The 16,002-nt window shown below is 49.7% G+C and overlaps 1 protein-coding gene across 1 annotated transcript in view; it reads right to left on the reverse strand.

The window, feature by feature from the left end:
- Positions 1-16,002, reverse strand: part of PPP1R9A (protein phosphatase 1 regulatory subunit 9A) — a 132,109-nt gene that overhangs the window by 37,610 nt on the left and 78,497 nt on the right. Inside the window, 3 exon segments of the mRNA XM_029070527.2 lie at positions 6,506-6,610; positions 14,914-15,034; positions 15,498-15,630. Coding sequence (XP_028926360.1) covers positions 6,506-6,610; positions 14,914-15,034; positions 15,498-15,630 — 359 coding nt within the window.

Below are 16,002 nucleotides of genomic sequence, written 5' to 3' on the forward strand. Positions count from 1 at the left end.
TGGTTGACTGACTGATTTACAATCTGACCGACTATCAACCTGCTTGATAACTGACGGGCAGACTGACTCACTGGATGATGATGATTGACTGACTGGCTGTCTGACTGTCTAACCCACTGGCTCATACCTGTCTACCTGTTGATTGATGAATGATTGACTGACTGACTCACTGGCTGATGACCGGCTGACTGATGGGTGTTAAAACTTTGAAAACCATAAAAGAGTTTATTCCCATCCCTCAGCGATTTTTGATCTGTCCCTGGAGTGGAGGGACAACCATAGTCTTATGAAGAACAGGAATGAAAATATTCACCATATCTCGTTCTCTTTTTCCCTCCAGCCTGCACGCAGTGTCTGGGTCATTGCTCATACCTCGCTGGAAAACGTCTATTCCATTTGGGGGCTTTCCTGTTCGGTCGAGAAAGAACAGGATAGGTGCCCAACTCATATGCAGCTCCCTTGTGACATCTTAAGGCAAGAACCCTGAATTTCAGGACCTCCGGAAGCCAGAGATGCGAGGCCCTCAGCCAGATTTGGGTTTTCAAGTTCCAAGGACAAGAGAAGTAGAAATTAGGCTGTTACATCAAGCTGAGTGCAAAGGACAGGGTTTTGCTGCTGATCCCTCATATCCTCTCCATGCAGGACAGCTTGCTCTGAATAAAATCTCTGCAAAGAGCCCACAAAGTGCTCTGTCATGGGTTGAGCGGAGAATCGTCTTTAGGACTAGCACATCGGATCATGAAGCCAAAAGCCAGAGACACTAGCACTGGGAGGGTCGTCAAACACGAGGTGCTGTATTTTGCATTTTATTAACCGAAGGGCCCTACAGGTTAATTTGTCAGTTCTTAATATGTGAGCTTAATTCTAGTGAACCGGTTATGGGAAATGATAATTGGTTCCTTTTATTGAAGGGTGCACATTAGCTTTAGTGACTAATTATCTAGTAGCAATTCACAGTTCTTCTGCTGCTTCTCTATATTTAAGTACTCTTATTATGAATTTTCCCTCTGTATTCGAAAGCTGAACTAATATATACACACATAATTAAGCATTGAACATTTTGGATAGGCTTCCTACACAAAAAACTTTCCTATTAAGAAATGAATCTAAAGACTTTTAAACATAAATGTAAGAACATAAGAGACTCTACCTGCTAGATTTGCGATTTTCCCAACAATACGAAAACCTTTCTGGCTGCAGTGTATGCCCTCAATACAGTGAGCAGAATTACATTTCCAATCTGTCTCTGTCAATCTGAAACATGTTTTTACTGAACCCTACTTGGTTAAGTTCAGAATCAATCAATCAATCAATCAATAGGATCAATCAATAGGATTGATTGAGTGCTTACTGTGTAAACAGCAGTGTACTAAATGCTTGGGAGAATCTATATAAGCATGAATTTTAAAAATGGATTTTTGAGCATGCAATATTGACAGAATGCCACTATCAGTATATTCCTTTGAATGAATTTAATGCCTGGAAGTTCATCCAACGTCACTATCGAAACGAATGCCGCTTTTCCATTTCTGGAAACACAAACAAGCCAAACATTGAACCGTGTCTGTTTAAAACTGTCACCCTTTTTCCAGAAGGAACATGGATTGAACAGGTAGGAAGCTCTCAGGGTTGGGAGCTAGACTGTGAGCAGGAATGTGTCTGTTGTTATATTAGTACTCTCCCAAGTGTTTAGTGCAGTGCTTTGCACACAATAAATACAGTTGAACGAATGGGAATCTTACATGAAATAAAACATTGGTAACAATCTAGAATAACCAGGTGATTACTTTGTATTTTGCCACAGCCTAGCAAGGTCCAAAGCTTCCTGGCGAGGCCCTATGAGGACCTTCCGGATGTCCTCCTGGATGGGACAGGGTAGGGGGATTCTAGGAAGAACTGCCCCCACTCCAGAATGCCCTCCAATAGTTGACCCTCGGGGATGTCCACTACTGCTGCCTGTTGACCCTCCACGGCTGATCTCCTGAGCCACCCAAGACCACTGCCCTGGAGCCGGCCACCAAAGCTTCCTGTCCACTCTCACGACCTATGTCTTGGACCACCGCCTGGTTGGTCATCATCCCTCCCCTCAAGGTGGACCTGGATGGTCCAGAGAGCCCGTTCCCTCTCCGGGCTGGTTTCTCTCCATCATCTCTGACTGCTGGTGACAGAGCGTGGCTCGCTGTCGAGAAATCCTTCCAACCTGACTCCTGGTGGGGGAGGTGGAACACTGACCGGGTTTCTGACCGCTGGATCCTAGGCCGAAGGCCAGGACTGACAATGGATTTCTGTTTCAACTGGGCCTCCCGGGGTGTCCCCTGGCTATTAACAAGCCAGCAGCAGCAGCAACCTTTGGGGCTCTGGAAAGACTCTACCAGGTTCCACAGATGGGCTCATGATTGGGATTCAACTTCTTCCTGACCTGCAACAGGGAAACCAGACTGGCCCCAAACCCGAGTCCCAAACCCTGCACCTTCTGGAGGAGGGAACGTTAATCTGAGGAAGAGCCGGCAGGCCACAGGCACAGTCAAATAATAATAATAATGTGGTATTGTTGAGCACTTACCAATGTGCAAGAGCACTGTTCTAAGCGCTGGGGTAATATAGGGTAATCTGGTTGTCCCATGGTGAGGCTCACAGTTAATCCCCATTTTACAGATGAGGTAACTGAGGCCCAGAGAAGTTAACTGACTTGCCCACAGTCACACAGCTGACAGGTTGCAGATCTGGAATTCGAACCCATGACCTCTGACTCCCAAGCCCGTGCTCTTTCCACTGAGCCACGCCGCTTCTCTGCAGCGTGCAGTGGAAAGATGCAGTGAGCAGTGGGGTGGTTTCCCAAAAGAGTAGAATATTTATTCTTCTGATGAACCCTCACCAGCTGGACTCTCTCTCTCTTTCTGTCTCTCTCACTCTCTGAGTGATGGAGACTTACTACTAATAAAAAATTATAATAGTAATAATTGTAGTATTTGTTAAGCGCTTATTTACATTCAGCGCTTATGAGAAGCAGCGTGGTTTAGTGAAAACAGCACGGGCCTGGGGAGGACCTGATATCTAATCCCAGCTCTGCCAATTCCTTGCTGTGTGTCTGTGGGGCAAGTGACTTCACTTCTCTGCGCCTCAGTTTCTTCAACTGTAAAACGGGGATTAAATACCTGTCCTCTCTTCAATCGAGACTGTGAAGCCCATGCACGACAGGGACTAAGTGTGTCCAACCTAATTCACATGTAACTACCTCAGCGCTCAGAACTGTGTGACACACAGTAAGCGCATAACAAATACCACTGAATCCCCCACTACTTTTTGGCCACAAGCTCCCCTCCAGGATCCTCTCCTAATAATAATAATGTTGATATTTGATATTTGTTAAGCGCTTACTATGTGCAGAGCACTGTTCTAAGCGCTGGGGTAGATACAGGGTCATCAGGTGTTCCCAGTTGAGGCACACAGTTAATCCCCATTTTACAGATGAGGTAACTGAGGCACAGAGAAGTTAAATGACTTGCCCACAGTCACCCAGCTGACAAGTGGCAGAGCCGGAGTCGAACCCATGACCTCTGACTCCGAAGGCCCGGGCTCTTTCCACTGAGCCACGTTGCGTCTCTTAATGAGTGTGGTATTCGTTAAGCGCTCTGGGTGAAGCACTAGGGAAGATGGCAAGGGGCTCACAAGTCTCAGAGGGAGAGAGCAGGTATTGAATCCCAAGAAGAGACTGGGGTGCAGTCAAGGACTTGCCCAAAGTCACACAGCAAGACAAGTAGCCGAGCCAGGGTTCGAGTCCAGGTCTTCTGACTCCCGGCCCAGGCTCTTTCCACTAGGCCGCGCTACTTCCCTATTAGAGAGCACTGTTGGTCAGGAATTTAAAATAGAGAAGAGGAAGATTCTGAAGATTCTGATTGAGCACGTCCAAGTTCGGGAGAAGGTGTCAGGCAAAGTGAGGGGAATTGGCCAAATAGCCGACCGTGTGGCGTTATCTGGTTTAATGGCATGCGGCTCAGAAAAAATCTCCTTTTAACAGAGTCTCGATTTGAGAGAGGGTGGCTTCCAAGGATCTGTTGAGAATGCCAAGGATATCTCGCAGGTTTTCAGATCAAGGCAAACACGTCAAGCATGTGCTTCCAGCAGGCGCCGTGGAATCACTTCAGTCGAGTGAGCCGGGCCCGTGTCCTTCCCATCCTCGGGCTGGGAGCGGAGTAAAGTCTTTCCCAGGACTGACCCGTCGCCCAGCCCCACGGCCCACCCCCGAGGCCCAGCCCGTTCGGGACTCCAGGGACAAGGGCGGTGACAGCGTACGTCTCCCCCCTCCTCCGAAACCTCCAGTGGTCGCCCATTCCTCTCCGCTTCAAGCAGAAACTCCAACATCAGCTTCAGAACAGTCGGCTCTCTCTTTCTCACTTATGTACTCACTCCGCACCCCTGCTTGCGCTTTGCTTCGACTCCTGACTATTGGCTTCAAAACACTCAGCCAGCTCTCTCCCTCCTACTTCTGTACGCTCTTCTCCCTCCACACCCCGGCTCGCATTCTGCTCCAAACCAGCCAATTATTGCTTCATTCTCATCTCTCTCGCTGCCAACCTCTTGCTCACCTCCTTCACCTGACAAGGACTCCCCTTCCCCTTCACATTCGGCAGACCACAGCCTTTCCCCATCTTAAAGTACTGTTGAGATCATCATCGATGGTATTTATCGAGCACTCTTTTGTGCCGAGCACCATACTAAGCGCCTGGGAGAGAAACAGCACTGCTTTCTGGATAGAGCACGGGCTTGGGAGTCAGTAGGTCATGGATTCTAATCCCGGCTCCATCACACATCTGCTGGGTGACCTTGGCCAAGTCACTTCATTTCTCTGGGCCTCAGTTCCCTCATCTGGAATATGGGGAATAAGACTTATGAGCCCCATGTGGGAAAGGGATTGTGTCCAACCCAAGTACATCATATCAACTCCAGTGCCTGGCCACGTAATAATCACTTAGTACAGGGCCTAGCACATAGTAAGTGCTTAACAAATACCACAATTATTATTATTACAAAACAACAGAGTTGTTAGATGCGTTCCCTTCCCACAGAGAGCTTATAGTCCACAGATCACATCTCTTCCATGATTCTGCTTTCCCCGATTACCAAAATTTCTCTTCTCCACAGGTGATATCGCTCCCAAATGCTCCCTCCACACTTCTGCGCTTGTGCACAATTCACTCGTGTACAACCAACTTGTACACTGACACCCACCTTTAGTACATCCGCTCAGAGCAACTTACCTGTGCAGTACTTGAGACATTTCTACACAGACATTTCCCCACATCTCTTCCTCTCTCTGTAAATGATTCTGCATCTGTCTGCCCCAACAGACTGTAAGCTCCTCAATCGCTCAATTAACCAGTGGTATCTATTAAGAGCTTACTTTTGGCAGGACACTGTACCGAACGGTTGGGAAAGGGCCATAGAGAACGTAGACACGATCCCTGCCCTCAAGGAACTTGGGTTTGAATCCCGGCTCCGCCACGTACCGGTAGGGTGACCGTGGCAAGTCACTTTATTTCTCTGGGCCTCAGTTTCTTCATTTGCTTAGACTGTGAACTTCATGTGGGACAGGAACTGTTTCCTACCTGATTATTTGTATCTACCTCGGTGCTTAGCCCAATGCTGGGCATCTAGTAAGAGCTTAACAAATACCAGCCAGCGTAGCCTACTGGTTAGAGCTCGGTCCTGGGACGCAGAAGGACCTGGGCTCTAATCCTGACTCTACCACCTGTCTGCTGTGTGATCTTGGGCGAGTCATTTAACTTCTCTGTGCCTCAGTTACCTCATCTGTAAAATGGGGACTGAGACCGTGAGCTCCCCGTCGGGACCGGGACCGTGTGCAACCTAATTACCTTGTAACTATCCCAGGATTTAGAACAGTGCTTGGCACATAATAAAGTCCTTAACAAATACCATAATTATTATTATTATTATAAATACAATTCAATAAATTAATGAATATGTGTGTGCCGGTGTCTGTCTCCCTCTTAGTTCTTTAGGCTTGTTGTTTTCACTTAAGCCAGGTGTATAGTAACAATAATAATAATAACAATAACAATAATAATAATATTGCTATTTGTTAAGCACTTACTATGTGGAAGGAACTATTCTAAGAGTTGGGGTAGATACAAGATGATTGGGTTAGACGCAGTTCCTGTCCCAGATGGGGCTCGTAGTCTTAATCCCCATTTTCCAGATGAGGGAACCGCTGGCCCAGAGAAGTGAAGTGGCTTGCTCAAGGCCACACAGCAGACGTGGCAGAACTGGGATTAGAACCCAGGTCCTTCTGACTCCCAGGCCCGGGCCCTAGCCGCTAGGCCAACACCTCACTGACCATTCAACTCGATGGCCATCTCCCCGGGGCTGGGCCTTAAACAGGCTGAGGGTACGGGATCGAGGCATCGTGCTTGCTGTTCTCCAGACCCCCGGCTGGGCGTTTCCAAGGGCCGGCCGGCGAGGAGGGGTGGCCAGGGCGGGGGCTCACCTGACGGTGCCCTTGGTGTTCCTGAGGACCGTGGCCGCAAAGTTCTGCGTGACGCCCACCAGGCTGATTCCGTCCACCTCCACGATTTGGTCATTCACTTGGATCCTTTGGGGGAAAACAAACCAGAGGTAGCAATCGATCCAGAGGCAGCGCCTATTCACGGAGCGCTCACTCTGTGTTAAATACTGTGCTAAGTGTTTGGGAGAGGATGAGAAGCAGTGTGGTGTGATGGATAGAGCACGGGCCTGGGAGTCAGAGGGACCTGGGCTCTACGTATCTATTATGTTGTTATATTGTCCTCTCCCAAGTGCTTAGTACAGTGCTCTGCACACAGTAAGCACTCGATAGATACGATTGACTGACTGACTGTCTGCTCTGGAACCTTGAGCAAGTCACTTCACTTCTCTGGGCCTCAGTTCTCTCATCTGTAAAAGGGGCATTGAGACTGTGAGCCCCATGAGGGACAGGGAATGTGTCCAACCTAATTTGTTTGTATTCACTCCGGCGCTTAGTACAGCGCCTGGAGCCGTAAGCACTTAACAAATATCACAGTTATTATTATTATTACAATATGACAGTATAACAGAGTTGGTAGATACGTTCCCTGCCCACAATCAGCTTAGAGGGGGGAGACAGACATTAATATAAGTAAGTAAATTGTGGATAAGTACATAAGTGCTGAGGGAGGGGGGATAAAGGGAGCAAATCAGGGCGACACAGAAGGGAGTGGGAGAAGAAGAAATGAGGGCTTAGTCAGGGAAGGCCTCACAGAAGGAGCTGTGCCTTTTATAAGGCTTTGAAGGATCGGGGGAGTAACCGTCTGTCATAAATGTAGAGGAAGGGCGTTCCAGGACAGAGGTAGGATGTAGGTGAATCAATCAATCGGTCGTATCGCCCCTATTTTCATTCATTCATTCAGTCAGTCAGTCATATTTATTGAGCACTTACTGTATGCCAAGCACTGTACTAAGCACTTGGGAGAGTACAATATGACAACAGACACATTCCCTGCTCACAACGAGCTCCACAGTCTCGAGGGCGAGACAGACATTAATATGAATGAATAGATAAATAAATAAATTACACATATACACAGATTGTTGTGTGGGATGGGAGGGAGGACGAATGAAGAGAAGTCAGGGTGACTCGACAGTGCCCACTGGGCATCTGGGAGAGGACAAAGAATCTTTTGGACTTCCTCTGGGGTCACTAAGAGATCCTTGGTCATTAGGAATTTCTAGCAGGGAGGACCATCGCAAGGGAAGACCACAGCAGGCAGGACCACAGGGAGAGAGACCGTGATGGGCGGAACCATAATGATAATAATGGTACTTGTTAAGTGTTTACTATGTGCCAAGCACTATTCTAAACGCTGAGGGAGAGATCCAAGTTCATCAAGTTGAACACAGTCCGTGCGTCATGTGGGGCTCACACGTTTAATCCCCACTGCACAGATGAGGTAACTGAAGTCCAGAGAAGTGACATGACCTGCCCAAGGTCACGACAGGCAGATTCGTGGTGGAACCGGGATGAAAACCCAGGTCCTTCTGACTCCCAGGCGCAGGCTCTACCGCCTAAGCCACACTGCTTCTCCATCTTTAGACTGTGAGCCTGTCATTGGGCAGAGATTGTCTCTATCTGTTGCCGAATTGTACATTCCAAGCACTTAGTACAGTGCTCTGCACATAGTAAGCGCTCAATAAATACGATCGAATGAATGGCAGGGCTGGATCACGGGGCGAAACCATAGAGGGCAGGACCCCAGAGGGTCAGGTCACACCAGGCCTCACTCTCCTTTCACCAGCCCCGGACCTTCAAATCTGTCAAAGGCTGGAGTTCTCGGTGGGCCCTGGCCCGCCGCCCATCACTGAGCAGGGATGGTCTCTATCTGTTGCCGAATTGTACATTTCAAGTTCATTCAATAGTATTTATTGAGCGCTTACTATGTGCAGAGCACTGTACTAAGCGCTTGGGATGAACAAGTCGGCAACAGATAGAGACGGTCCCTGCCGTTTGACGGGCTCACGGTCTAATCGGGGGAGACGGACAGACGAGAACGATGGCAATAAATAGAGTCAGGGGGAAGAACATCTGGTAAAAACAATGGCAACTAAATAGAATCGAGGCGATGTACAATTCATTAACAAAATAAATAGGGTAACGAAAATATATACAGTCGAGCGGACGAGTACGGTGCCGTGGGGAGGGGAAGGGAGAGGTGGAGGAGCAGAGGGAAAAGGGGAAAAAGAGGGTTAAGCTGCGGAGAGGTAAAGGGGGGATGGCAGAGAGAGTAGAGGGAGAAGAGGAGCTCAGTCTGGGAAGGCCTCTCGGAGGAGGTGAGTTTTAAGTAGGGTTTTGAAGAGGGAAAGAGAATCGGTTTGGCGGAGGCGAGGAGGGAGGGCGTTCCGGGACCGCGGGAGGACGCGACCCGGGGGTCGACGGCGGGACGGGCGAGACCGAGGGACGGCGAGGAGGTGGGCGGCGGAGGAGCGGAGCGTGCGGGGCGGGCGGTAGAAAGAGAGAAGGGAGGAGAGGTAGGAAGGGGCAAGGTGATGGAGAGCTTCGAAGCCTAGAGTGAGGAGTTTTTGTTTGGAGCGGAGGTTGATAGGCAACCACTGGAGTTGTTTAAGAAGGGGACTGACATGCCCAGTCTATTCAAGTGCTTAGTACAGTGCTCTGCACATAGTAAGCGCTCAATAAATACTATTGAATGAATGATCACTACCCTGGGCTACGCAGGCGTCCGCTCGCTCTGGGTCACCCAGCCAGATGAACCCACATTTGGCGGATGCCGATACGGGAACTAAGAGGGGCAGCCGGACTCTCTCATCCATTGCCACAGTGACTTCGACAGGAAGAGCAGCGTTCAACGGCTGGAGGGAGGCCCGCTCAGAGACTAATTAAATAATAATTTAATTAATAATAAATTCATTTTATGGTATTTATTAAACGCTTACTATGTGCCAGACACTGCACTAAGCACTAGGGTAGATACAAGTTCATCAGATTGGTCACAGTCCAATTGTCCCGTGGGGCTCACAGTCTTAATCCCCATTTTACAGATAGGATAACTGAGGCATGGAGAAGTGAAGTGACTTACAAGAATACAGGTGTTATATTGTACTCTCCCAACTGCTTAGTACAGTGCTTTGTACACAGTAAGCGCTCAGTAAACCTGTGACTGACCAACTGAATGAAGGAGTGACTTGCCCAGGGTCACTCAGCAGACATTTGGCCAAGCCGGGAATTAGAACCCAGGTCCTTCTGATTTCCAGGCCCGTGCTCTGTGTCATTTTCTACTTTGTCACCAAAAACTTGCTGCCTTCAAAACTTTTCAAACTCTTGGCTTTCAACGTTTTTGTTTTAAATAAGCAGTTGCACTGGTGTAGGTACATGAGATCGAGGAGGTGAAGGGATGAGGCGGAAAGGCAAATCAAGGGGGCACAGATGGGAGTTTTGCCTGCATCCCACCTCCGTCAGCAATCTGCCCTAAAATGGTCCTAAATCCCCGCCACAAAACCTGGATCCGGAGCCTTGGATTTCATCCCAGTTCTGCCACTTGCCTGTCGTGTGACCTTGGGCAAGGCACTTAGCCAGAGAAGCAGCAGGGCCTGGTGGAAAGAGCCCAGGCCTGGGAGTAAGAGGACCTGGGTTCTAATCCTGGCTCAGCCATATGTCTACTGTGTAACCTTGGATGAGTCACTCCACTTCTCTGGGCCTCAATTCCCTCATATGCAAAATTGGAATTCAATACTTAGAACAGTGCTCTGCACATAGTAAGCACTTAACAAATACCAACATTATTATTATTATTATACCTGTTCTCCCTCCTACTAATATTTTTAATCACACCTGTTAAGTGCTTACTCTGTGCCAGGCACCGTACTGATCTGTGAGTCCCATATGTGACAAGAACTGTGTCCAACCTGATTAACTTCTATCTACCCCAGTGCTTAGTATAGTGCTTGGCACAAAGTAAGTGCTGAACAATACAATTATCATTTTATTATAACTATCATTATTTATTATTGTTAACTCTCTGGGCCTTAGTTCCCTCTCCTACGAAAGGGGGAGCTTACTACAGAGCTTGGTACTCAGAAAGCTTCCAACAAATACCACAGTAACGATTACTGCGCTGGTTTCCGGGACCCCGGACTACGGCACTGCCTGCTGACGGGCCTCATTTACACTCACGGACCCTGGAAGTCCTTGCAGTCACTTTCTGGGGTTTTGCCAGAGACCTAGCCTCACCCCAAGGCCCCAGAAATGCCGCCTCAGGATGAAGAAAGCCATCCCCCGGCCCCTACCCGGCCCGCGGGTCCCTTGGTCCCACCCCTCTCATGGTCACACCTCTACCATGTGCGCTCTGAATAATACTGTCGGCATTGAAGCGCTTACTATGTGCAGAGCACCGTTCTAAGCGCTGGGGTAGATACAGGGTCATCAGGTTGTCCCACGTGGGGCTCACAGTCTTCATCCCCATTTTACAGCTGAGGTAACTGAGGCACCGAGAAGTGAAATGACTTGCCCACAGTCACACAGCTGACAAGTGGCAGAGGCGGGATTCGAACCCATGACCTCTCACTGAGCCGCGCTGCTTCTTTAATTATTCTATTATTCTGAATGATAATAATAATAAAATTATGGACCTTGTTAAGCGCTTACTATTTGCCAAGCACTGTTCTAAGCACCGGGGTAGATACAAGTTCATCAGGTTGGACATGGTCACTGTTCCTCATGGGGCTCACGCTCTTAATCCCCATTATACAGTGGAGGTAACTGAGGCCCAAAGAAGTGAAGTGACTTGCCCAGGGTCACAGGGCCGACATGCGGCAGAGCTGGAATTAGAACCCAGGTCCTTTGGACTCCCAGGCCCGGGCTGTATCCACTAAGGCATGTTTATAAGCTCTCAGGCTGGAAACCCTGGCAAAGAGAAAGACCAACGGGAGTTTCCTCCCCTGACAAACAAAGAGAGACAGCTGATAAGTGGTGACTACTCAGAGACAAAAGCTTTGACTGTGTTTCTGTCACTTCTGTCTTTACAGACAAGATCAAATAGCAGTTGAGCAGCCTAAGTCTCACTTGACATAGAAGGTGGAAAAGCGAAAGGAGACCTGGAAAAACAAAAAGCCTGAAAAATCCTCTCCTCCCCGTCCTCCTCCCCTCCTGTGCCCGCTTATTATTCTATCGGACTCTCCCAAGCACTCAGTAAAGTGCTCTGCATGCAGTAAGTGCTCAATTAATATAATTGATTAATTGACTCCTCCTCCTTCTCTTCTCTTCCTCCGGCTCCTCCTCCTGCCCCTCCTTATCTTCCCTCCTGCTCCTCCTTCTCTTGAGAAGCAGCGTGGCTCAGTGGAAAGAGCCTGGGTTTGGGAGTCATAGGTCATGGGTTCGAATCCCGGCTCCGCCGCTTGTCAGCTGTGTGACTGTGGGCAAGTCACTTAACTTCTCTGTGCCTCGGTTACCTCATCTGTAAAATGGGGATTAAGACTGTGAGCCTCGTGTGGGACAACCTGATTACCCTGTATCTACCCCAGTGCTTAGAACAGTGCTCTGCACATAGTAAGCGCTTAACAAATACCAACATTATTATTATTATTCCCACCCATTTGCCCCACTTTGAGCTGTAACACCCTTTAAAATAAAATTATTAAAATAATAATAACTGTATATAAGTGCTTACTCTGTGCCAAGCACTGTACTAAGCACTGGAGTCGGGTCCCTCATAGGGATCACGGTCTAAATAGGACAGAGAACAGGTACTGAGTCCCCATTTTGCAGACGAGGGGTACTGAGGCACAGAGAAGTGAAGTGACGTTGCTCAAGGTCACAGAGCAGACACGTGGCAGGACGGGATTAGAACCCAGGTCCTCAGAAGCCATCTGTCTCCTGGGAGCTGAAGGAGCCTGATACAAGAGGTCTCCTGTCAAAGATCCACAGTCAGTCTGTCATATTTATTATAATGATATTTTGTTAAGTGCTTACTATGTGCGAGCACTGTTCTAAGCGCTGGTGTAGATACAAGGTAATCAGGTTGTCCCACGTGGGGCTCACAATCTTAATCCCCATTTTACAAAGGAGGGAACTGAGGCCCAGAGAAGTGCAGTGACTCACCCAAAGTCACACAGTAGACAAGTGGCGGAGCTGGGATTAGAACCCACGACATCTGACTCCCAAGCCGTGCTCTTGCCACTGGGCCATGCTGCTTCTCTATGGTATTTGTTAAGCGCTTACTACGTGCCAAGCACTGTCTTAACTGTTGGGGTAAATACAAGGTAATCAGGTTGTCCCACTGGGGTTCACACTTTTAATTCCCATTCTGCAGATGAGGTAACTGAGGCACCAAGAAGTGAAGTGATTTGCCTAAGGTCACACAGCAGACAAGTGGTGGAGCGGGAATTAGAACCCACGTCCTCTGACTCCCAAGCCCGGACTCTTTCCATTAAGCATTGAGCGTTTACTCTGTGCAGAGCACTGTACTAAGCACCTAAGGAGAGTACATTATAACAGTAAACAGACACATTCCCTGCCCACAACGAGCTTCCAAGGGGCACAGGAATGAACGTTGACCCGCAAAGGGCGCTGTGGGCAGAGCAACCAGGAGTCACAGAATGTTTAGTTCACTTGGGTGTCAAAGAATTCATCAAGTAATTATCTCGAGAGCTGGTTTGTGAAAAGTCCTCATTTTAAGATCAGAGCAGTGTGGCCTAGTGGATAGAGCACGAGCCTGGGAGTCCGAAGGACCTGGGTTCTAATCCCAGCTCGGCCGCTTGTCTGCCGGGTGATTTTAGGCAAGTCACTTCACTTCTCTGGGTCTCAGTTCCTTCATCTATTAAATGGGAATTAAGACTGTGAACCCCAGGTGGGACAAGGACTGATTACTTTTTTATCAAGCGCTTAGTACAGTGCTCTGCACATAGAAAGCACTCGATCAAAACTACTGAATGAATGAATCAACCCTAGGGTTTAGAACAGTGCCTGGCACATAGGAAACGCTCAACAAATACCATAAAAGTACATGAATAAAGAAACAAACGCTGCTGATTGATAGAGTGAAGGAAGGTAGCTGATTGTAACAATAATAATAATAATAATGATAATGATGATGATGATGATAATCTGTGGCTCAGTGGAAAGAGCCCGGCCTTGGGAGTCAGAGGTCATGGGCTCTAATCCCGGCTCTGCCACTTGTCAGCTGTGTGACTGTGGGCAAGTCACTTCACTTCTCTGGGCCTCAGTTCCCTCATCTGTAAAATGGGGATGAAGACTGTGAGCCTCATGTGGGACAACCTCATTACCCTGTATCCACCCCAGTGGTTAGAACAGTGTTCTGCACATAGTAAGCACTTAACACATACCAACTTTATAATCATTAATAATAATAATGATGAGGATGAGGGCTGATTGGAGCTAGGAGGAAGTCGGAAGTGTCTTGGCCCAGGACTGGCTATTTTAAGGCAAGATTCCACTCTGGGAGCAGCCCAGAGGATCTGGGATTGGGCCGGCTGGGGTGGGTGGGCGTGGGCAGCGAGGGGGAACCTGTGCCAGAGAGATGGGCAGCCAGGTAAGTCTCCGTCCGCCAGCCGCTCTCTGCCCAGAGGAGGGCTGCATCAGGCCTCGGGGAGGACAGCTGGGTCGGGGCAAGAAGCCAACCTCCTCAGGGAGGAAAAAGAAGTAGCTGTGCGAGTCCAACCAGCAAGAATGGACGAAGCTCATGTGACAACGTAAATAAAGTTCCAGAGTAAATAGTAATAATAATAATGATAATGTTGGTATTTGTTAAGCACTATGTGCCAGGCACTGAATTAAGTGCTGGGGTGGATACCAGCAAATTGGATTGGACACGGTCCCTGTCCCTCAGAGAACTCACACACTTAATCCCCATTTTACAAGTGCGGTAACTGAGGTGACGTGAAGCGACTTGCCCACACAGCAGACAAGTGGATTAGAACCCATGACCTTCTGCCTCCCAGGCCCGTGCTCTCTCATCTGTAAAATGGGGATTAAGACTGTGAGCCTCACGTGGGACAACCTGATGACCTCGTATCCCTCCCCAGTGCTTAGAACGGTGCTTGGCACATAGTAAGCGCTTACCAAATACCATCGTGATTATTATTATCCACTATGCCATGGGGTCCGAGACCTGGGTGGAATCCTTGGTGCGATTCCAAAGAGTCGGCCCGGCGGTCCAGGCCCGAGCCCACCCCCACCGCCGGCCACCACCCACCCGTCTGTCGGCCGGTCGACGCCGGCCCGTCGGGGGGTCGGCCCGCCACGCCACTGATTCCGGCCCGGGGTCGGCCTCCTGTCTCTCGCTCCCGCCCGGTTCGGCGTGAGGGCCGGACGAAGGCTGAGGCCTCTAGGGGCTCGCGCTCAGGTGGTCCCCAGGCGGGGGCCCCGCTTACCGACTGTCCCGCTGGGCCGCCCCGCCGCCCGTCACCGTCTTGACGAATATTCCCAGCTTCTCCAGCCCGGCGTCGGCGCCCACGCCCATCCCGATGATACTGATGCCCAGCCCGTCCTCATCTGGGAAACAGAGAAGAGAGGGCAGCCGTCAGCGCGGGCCGGCCGGACACGGGTGTGGGAAGACAGGCCGGACGGCCGATTCCTCCGGCAACCGGGGGTCTCATTCGTTCATTCGATTCAATCTCATTTATTGAGCTCTGCGGGCAGAGCGCTGTACTAAGCACTTGGGTGAGTACAATACAATGATAAATTGACACGTTCTCCGCCCACAGCGAGCGCGTTCTGCTTAGGGGGATGTTGTTTCCACAGCGATGGTGCTCCCGTGGCTCGGGGAGGTGATCCGTCCCACCCGCTGTCCCCGCGCCCACAGGGTGGCTCGCCCCACGCGCCCGCATGTCCTGTCTGCCCCCCATGCCCGGCCAGGTGGACGGGCTCCGGGAGGCCGGAGCCCCAAACTTCCAGCCGGGCCAGGCCGGGCCACCGACCCCTTTGAGTCCCGGGGCGCCGGGACCCCCGTCCCTACCTTTCTCCAGCTCCACGGGGAACAGGAGCAGCTTCTCCACGCGCTTCTCCAGCTCGTACTCGGCCGAGGCCGCCACCGGGTCCACCTCGTCGTTTCGCCGGTCGTAGTCCTCGTTGGAGTAGGTGTGGAAAACCTGGGGGAAGAGTCAGCCGGCTGCAGGGGGCTCCACGAAGCCCCTCGTCTTCACGAAGAACACGGGGGCCTTGGGTTTCACACCCATATCCGATCACTCGGTCCGTGATATTTATTAAGTGCTTACTATGTGCAGAGCACTGAACAGAGCGCTTGGGAGAGTACACTACAAGGGAGGCAGTGTGGACGATAATAATAATTATGGTATTTGCTAAGCGCTTACTATATGTAAGTAACCATTCTGAGTTACTATTCTATATTGTTCTGTGCCAGGCTCTGTACTAAGAACTGGGGTAGAAACAAGCCATTCGGGTTTGTCACAGTCCCTGACCCTTGTGGGGCTCAGTCTCAACCCCCATTTTCAGATGAGGTA

This window comes from Ornithorhynchus anatinus, chromosome 8 (genome assembly GCF_004115215.2).
Source record: "Ornithorhynchus anatinus isolate Pmale09 chromosome 8, mOrnAna1.pri.v4, whole genome shotgun sequence".
NCBI lineage: Eukaryota > Metazoa > Chordata > Mammalia > Monotremata > Ornithorhynchidae > Ornithorhynchus > Ornithorhynchus anatinus.